The sequence below is a fragment of the Phocoena phocoena genome, chromosome 17, assembly GCF_963924675.1.
Source record: "Phocoena phocoena chromosome 17, mPhoPho1.1, whole genome shotgun sequence".
Lineage (NCBI taxonomy): Eukaryota > Metazoa > Chordata > Mammalia > Artiodactyla > Phocoenidae > Phocoena > Phocoena phocoena.
Window position 1 is genome coordinate 62,896,425 of NC_089235.1, and position 6,596 is coordinate 62,903,020.

The following is a 6,596-nucleotide window of genomic DNA, read 5'->3' on the forward strand; positions in this document are numbered from 1 at the left end:
CCACTGGAGAAAGTGATTATGAAAGTGACATTTTAGATGATCTCAACAGACGAGCATTCCTGGGAGTAGTACTGAGGGAGGAACTCTGATGGAGAAGGTTAATGCCAACAACTGTCTCTGACTTTCTCCTTTGCGTTTCTATTTTTTCTAGTCTAGTTCCATAAGTGACCTCTGTACCCAAGGATAATTCTGTCCACCCCTCACCTCCACTTCCGGAACATTCTGCACTCCTTGATCTCAACAAAGTTCTGAAGAAACTAATTTTATTGTCACTTCAGTTACAAAAAGGTTGATATAGGCCAAATTATGATCTTACTATTGATACAAGGGCAAAAACCTCTTCCCCCACCCCCGCTTCTGTACCCAAAGCTGCCAAAGACGTCTATGCAGGTATGCCCTGCCCAACTCCAGAGGGTGCACCCCTGGAGTTAGAGGTTGAATATCTGCATGGCTGAATGCAGGGTCCCTGTTCCCACCTCCCTAAAATGGGAAATGAGTTCACAGTGTGAAGATTTCTGATCTTAACTTTGATGCGCGTTTGGTTTAACACTGACTTAACTGGAATAGTTTATTCACTCTTTGAGTCTGAATTGCAGTTTAGTCTCTTTGCCTGCCGTGTGTTTAATGACGGACGCTCAGTCACTTTGTAAATTTGGGCCATATCGCAGCAGCTCCCTCTTGATAGCCAGACACTTGGTGATTAGGGCTTTGAGACTCAATCCTCTTTCCTGTCTCTCCCTTTTGAGTGGTCCACACAATTGCTGTTTCCTGCTCAAGGCTGTCCCAGGCACGTCAGCACATTCGAGGAGTGGGGAAGGACATCTCGAGCCCAATAACTGATGAAGCTTCAACTGATTCAAGCACGCAGTTGAAGCAGAAGCTCAGAGTATCAATTTCACCTGGAGGTTTTAAGTATGAGCTTTGAAGTCTGATAGACCTGGATGCCTTCTAGCTCTGGTAGTTTATGCAAATAACCTGTAAACTTTAAACGTGTAAAGTCTGTAAACTTTAGTTTCCCATCAGTAAAATAAGCAACAGTAGCACTAACCTCATGGGGTTACCAGAAGTGTACACGAACAAATATAAGTAAAACCTGGCACAAATTATGTGCTCAAGAGATGTTAGCTGTTGCTGTGATTCTCTTTTCCCAGAGCAAAGGTCTCCTAACATTACAGTTCTATAGTACAAAAACAACAACAACAACAAAACAATAAAAATTTAAAAATATAAACTCTAGTAAAGGAATAGGAAAGATGTGTCCCTTAGAAGGGGCAATTTCATCTTCATGTGAATTGTAAAAATAATCACAGCAGGCATTTGATACGTTCTGTCCCGCCCCCCTCCCCCGGCCTTTTTAAATTCTCAGAGTGCTCTTCCATACGGCAGCCCAATAAGTAAGCATTTCTTTATTCTCATTTTTCAGAAAACACTGAGGCTCAGGGAGGTTGACATCCTTCTGCGGCAGAATCTAAGACTAGAACGCTGGCATTGAAATTTGCTGGGCGGGGTTTCATTTCACAGGATGTACCATTAGTAGAGGCAGTCAGTCTCCACTAGGGGGCGCATGTCACGTAATGGGGGTCATATTGGCTGTGGTTGAGGGATGAAACTAGTCTCCAACAGCTCCCTCAAAAATCATACAAACCAAAAAAAAGCAATCTAAATAGAAAACAGTGTCTTTACCATATAAATATATCTGTAATACATCTCCCTTAGTCCTCTGGTCCAACTAGATTACATCAGCAAAGACTTTCCTATGTAGAAATTCTGAACTCAAGATGGCATTTCAGTGCAGTAGCAAGTAGATAGGTGATTTTATTTTATTAAACTTTTTTCAAGATTTTTTTTTTTTGATGTGGACCACTTTTAGTCTTTATTGAAGTTGTTACAATATTGCCTCTGTTTTATGTTTTGGTTTTTTGACTGTGAGGCACGTGGGATCTTACCTCCCGGACCAGGGATTGAACCTGCACCCCCTGCGTTAGAAGGCAAAGTCTTAACCACTGGACCGCCAGGGAAGTGCCGATAGGTGATTTCAAAAAGCCCTTCCCGTGATTCTGAAAAGTCCCTTCAGCTGGGAATCCCTGTACTAGGCCAAGCTACAAAAGAGAGGTTGTTTTCTATTTGATTTGATGATACATGATCATTCCCACCTCATTTCGGACCAATACTCTCAGAAGAAGAGACACTGTTTTGGGGGTGGGGGGAGAGGGTTTCTTGCTTATCCTAATAGCAGTCAATTTCTGAAAACTCAGGCTTGGAATAAGACTGCTGCTCAAAGCCCAGGTGGGTCGTGTCTAGCTAGGAAGCCCATAGGTCTGCCCCTAGAGGTCCTGCCTGGAACACACAACAATCAGTTGTAAGAATGTTACCTTCAGAGATTTTTACAAAGCTCACTTTTCAGTTGCTGCACCAATAAAGTCAGACAACTGCTTGACTTTTTTTCTTTGTCTAAGTTTATTTTAAACTGTAGCGAGTCACATTTTCTTCCTCTTTAGGGGTGAGAGAGTTTTTTTGTTTTGTTTTTTTACTTCTTTGCTAAATCACTATTCATTAAAGTGAAACTGAGGAGAAGAAGGGACATAATGAAGGGCAGTGCCTGAAATAGAAGCAACCTGCCTTTGTGGCCCCTGATATTTTGCAGTAAATATTACAAGCCAAGCAGGTATCCAGCCGTTTATAGTCCAAACTACACTTGCTCCAAATTCCACCTGCCCCTTGTCACAGAAGCCAACACACACTTGAATCAAGAAAACTTTTTTGTTTACTTATGTTAACCATAAAGCCAAAGCAAATAGCCTTCCACTTTCCGGATCCTGGGTAGCAATTAAATATGAAGACATCACAAATCCTCTACACAAATAAGGGGCGGGGGAACGTGTATTCTAGGCCAGGATGTGGGCCATGTACCAGAGAGTTGCATCAGCTGTTACAGGGAACAGTTGGTTTCCCAACTTCGAACTTTCTGGGTTTCACACACCAGCACCACAATTGATGAGCAGGAAATTGACTTAAGTTCTTGATTTAGGCTTAAATCAACCACCTGGTTTACAAGGTCTCAGTTGAAACATTGTTTCAATGGCCATGGGTTCATTTACTCGTTGACTCAGCAAGCATGTCATGGAGCTCAAGGGAGATGACCCAAACTAAATCAAAGACCCCAGATAACTCAATCTACGGCGGGGAAAAGCTGAATAAATAGATATTTCCATGACATTAGTGCTGAAAGAGCTATGTACAAAGCAAGCTAAGGGGCAGAGTGGCAGGCATCCAGTGAAAAATGCAGCTGTAATGGGAAAGGAGAATGCGTCATCCCCTTACCACTGCCCTTCTGCCCCACGTAACGCCCCACAGTCACAAAAGGGCACAAAACGGTGCTACCTATTCTGCTCACATTCGGCAACTAGGAGAATGGGGACATAAGATCTCAAGAGAGTAGTTTCTAAGACACCTCACACGCAGGGGAAACTGTTTACAAATGCAAAGTTGTTTCCACATCACTCCGGGGGAATGGAGGGGAAACACCGGGGGAAGATGCAGGCAGAAACACCACTTCACCAGCCCTCCAACGGAGCAACCTGGAATCCAGAGGGACTGGCCAAACACCTGGCAGCAGAAGTGTACTTTTGCATACAGCTGCACCTCACTTCCCAGCCCTGGGCACAGCTCCCGAGCCAGAAGCCGAGTTTCCAATTTGAAAGGAGGAAATGGGAAGGGTGGTGGGAGTTCTAGCATTCACACGTTGCCACCCCTCTCTGGCCCCTTTGAGATTCAACCCTTTTTTTTTAGCTGGGCAGCCCAGGCTCCTGAGAAGAAAATTGTGCCAAAGCAGAAAACTGTCAGAGTTGCTATTACTCAGTGAGCTCGCTTCGGAACGCGGGCGCGTACACTTCATTGCCAGTTTCACTTCCAGCCCCTACACTACACAAGGATTTTGCGCGGATAAAAAATGAGACAACCTCACTACGCCTCCGACCCGGTGCTCGGCACAGAAACCCTCCTCGCCTAGCCCTTTCCTACACCCCTGACGGGTCAACGCCTGGGACAACCCTAGGGAGGGAACAAGTTGCCCCCAGGTGGGCAAAAGTTGTCAAAACTCCCGCCAGCCGCGCGCTGCGGCCCCCTGGTGGGTGACAGCAAGCGGGTGGGTGTGAGGATGAGGCTGCGGTGGGGCTGGGGGGGGGGGGGGGGCGTGCGCTGCGCATCCCGAGCGGCCCGCCCGGCGTTAACCCCTTACCTTCCAGCAGCACTTCCTTGCCAGCGCGCTTCAGCGCCTGCACCGCCTCGTCGTGGGTGGCGTCCCGCAGGTCGGCCCCGTTTACGGACAGGATGGCGTCCCCTACGTACAGGGCTTGCGTTTGGTCCGCCGCCAGCCCCTTGAAGATCTTGCTGATGAGGATGGGCATCTTGTTCTCCTTGCCCCCCTTGATGCTGATGCCCAGCCCGCCCAGCTCCTGCTTCAGCACCTTCACGCCGCGCTTCTGGTTCGAGATAGACTCGGGCACCTGCTCGGGCAGGTCGGTGAAGGCGGTGCGGACCCCGGCGGGCGAGTCCGGGGGCTGCGCGCCGCCCGCGCCCGGGTGCCCCGCGCCGGCACCCCTGCAGAACGAGCCATTGGTGGCGGTCCCGATGCCGTTGTACGCCGCAGCGCCCTCCTCGCAGCTCAGAACCAGGGCGTCCTCGCTCAAGTTCACCAGAACTTTGTGCCAGCGATCCCGCACCAAAACTTCCAGCAGCCCGCTCCGCTGCGCTCGGCCGCCTCCCCCGCCGGCCGGCCCGGCCGCCGCTGCCGCCGCCGCCGCTACCGCCATCTTTCCGGCATTCTTAAAATGCCATGTGATTGCAAAAGGGGGGAAAAGTGGGGAAGGGTTGCGGGGGGAGCAAGGAGAGCGCGCCCCGCAGGGAGGAGGCGGGACGCGGGACTCCACTCCGGGACTTCGCCGAAGCGCCCTGCGCGAGTTGGCAACCGCGGTGCGGCCGGTTCCCCCTGGCCTGATCCTGGGCGGGGTGGAGCAACCTAAAAGAAGAAGGAGAGACAGAAACAGGAAAGGGGAAAAAAACCAGCTGCCAGTGGCAAAACCCCAAACCGAGGAGAAGCCGCGTAACGGCTAAGCGCCGGCGAGGGTCGGTAGGGGGAGTCGCTACCGGGGAAGGACGGGGACCCAGCGCCTGGTGGCCGCTCACCTGTTCCAGCCGCCGCAGCCTCGGCGGTCACACGCCGCGCGCCCGCTCGACCCTCCCCGCCTCCCTCCTCCGAGGGCACGTCGCCGCAGGGACAACTTCCCTTCCACCCCGCCCCAGGCGTCTCTTCTCCACCCGCCCTTCTCCGCGGGCGCCCACACCGCACCTTGGCGTGGTCTGTGTGTCCTGCGTTGGTCCCCTGCCTGATGCTCCCAAGCCCCCTCCCCTTTCACACCCTCTGTTGAATCGCCTTTCAGTCCTACCCCCCAGGGGTGTCTAGATTCAAATCTCCTCCCTCTGGCTTCCTCAAACCAAGTCTCGGCTCCTCCTGCTGAGTTCTTACCTGTCTCTCCTTTTCGCAGGGGCTGAAAAGGTAGACTCAGGCAGAGGCCCTGGGTTGCCTGAGAGTCACGAGGGAAGGCTGTCTCAAGACCCCAAAATGAAACGTCAGCATAACCCGAGTGCGGGAAACTTCTTTTTAAATGCAGGACATCTTTCTGCCGGGTCTCTGGAGAGGTGTCTTTGCTGGCTGGGGTTTTTAGGAGGTCGCTGCCTGCCCCAGACCCCAGAGACAGATGTTCTTCCATTTCTAGCACATTATATGCTCTCTGCTTCTGACCTATCTTTTTTTTTTCCCCCAGTGCCACCCAAATGCTTCCTGTGACATTCTCTTTCTTCCCGAGATCCAATATAGAAAGTCCACCATTTAAGAACTCAGTTGCAATGGACTCTCTCTCAAAAGTTCCTTTATGAGTGACATATGTGGAGCTCTAGCTGCATTTTTCCTGGGAAATGATATTATAATCATTGGTTACTTTCCCGGGCCAATGTGGAAATGCCAACATAACCCATGTCTTAGATGAACCTCCCAGAACCCTCCTGGTCCTTGAACCTCTCAAGTTCTCCCCGACCCTAAGCAGGTCTCACGGAACTCTGGAAGTGTTTCACACTTCTCCTTTCTCTCCTTTTCCCTCCTCTCTCTGCCATCTCTCCAAAAACCAAAACAAAATTCACAAATCTGAGAATTCCTAAAGGTAAACCCAACCCAGCAAGGTGTCAGGAGGAAAGAAATCTATTGAACACATTCCCACTGATGTGTATTATCACTGGAAGTTCTCTAACCCTTCCAGAATGACTCACACTTTTAATTGAGAATGTTTAAAAACCCAGACCCATCCCCAGAGATCGGGTGGTTGGTATTCCAGGCAGGGTCCCAGAATGAAATGGAAACATTTGAGTTTTGGGATTTTTTTGTTTTTGAGGAAAAGAAGTCACTGCAGGTAGGTCAAGGGGAATGCTTAGATTTATACTTCTGCTTGTAACAACCTTATTTCCTATATTTCTAACCCACCAGTGTTCCAAAAGCTGTTTATTCTTTCATGTAAAGGTCCTCACGGCCGGGACGGCACAGGCGG

The 6,596-nt window shown here is 49.8% G+C and overlaps 1 protein-coding gene across 2 annotated transcripts in view; it reads right to left on the reverse strand.

The window, feature by feature from the left end:
- The window catches only part of SNTB1 (syntrophin beta 1), a 223,287-nt gene extending 218,476 nt beyond the window's left edge, over window positions 1-4,811 (reverse strand). For both annotated transcript variants that reach the window (XM_065895570.1, XM_065895571.1), the window contains exon 1: window positions 4,238-4,811. In XM_065895570.1, the coding sequence (XP_065751642.1) occupies window positions 4,238-4,811 (574 nt within the window). The remainder of the gene's footprint in view (window positions 1-4,237) is intronic.
- Window positions 4,812-6,596: the final 1,785 nt, after the last annotated feature.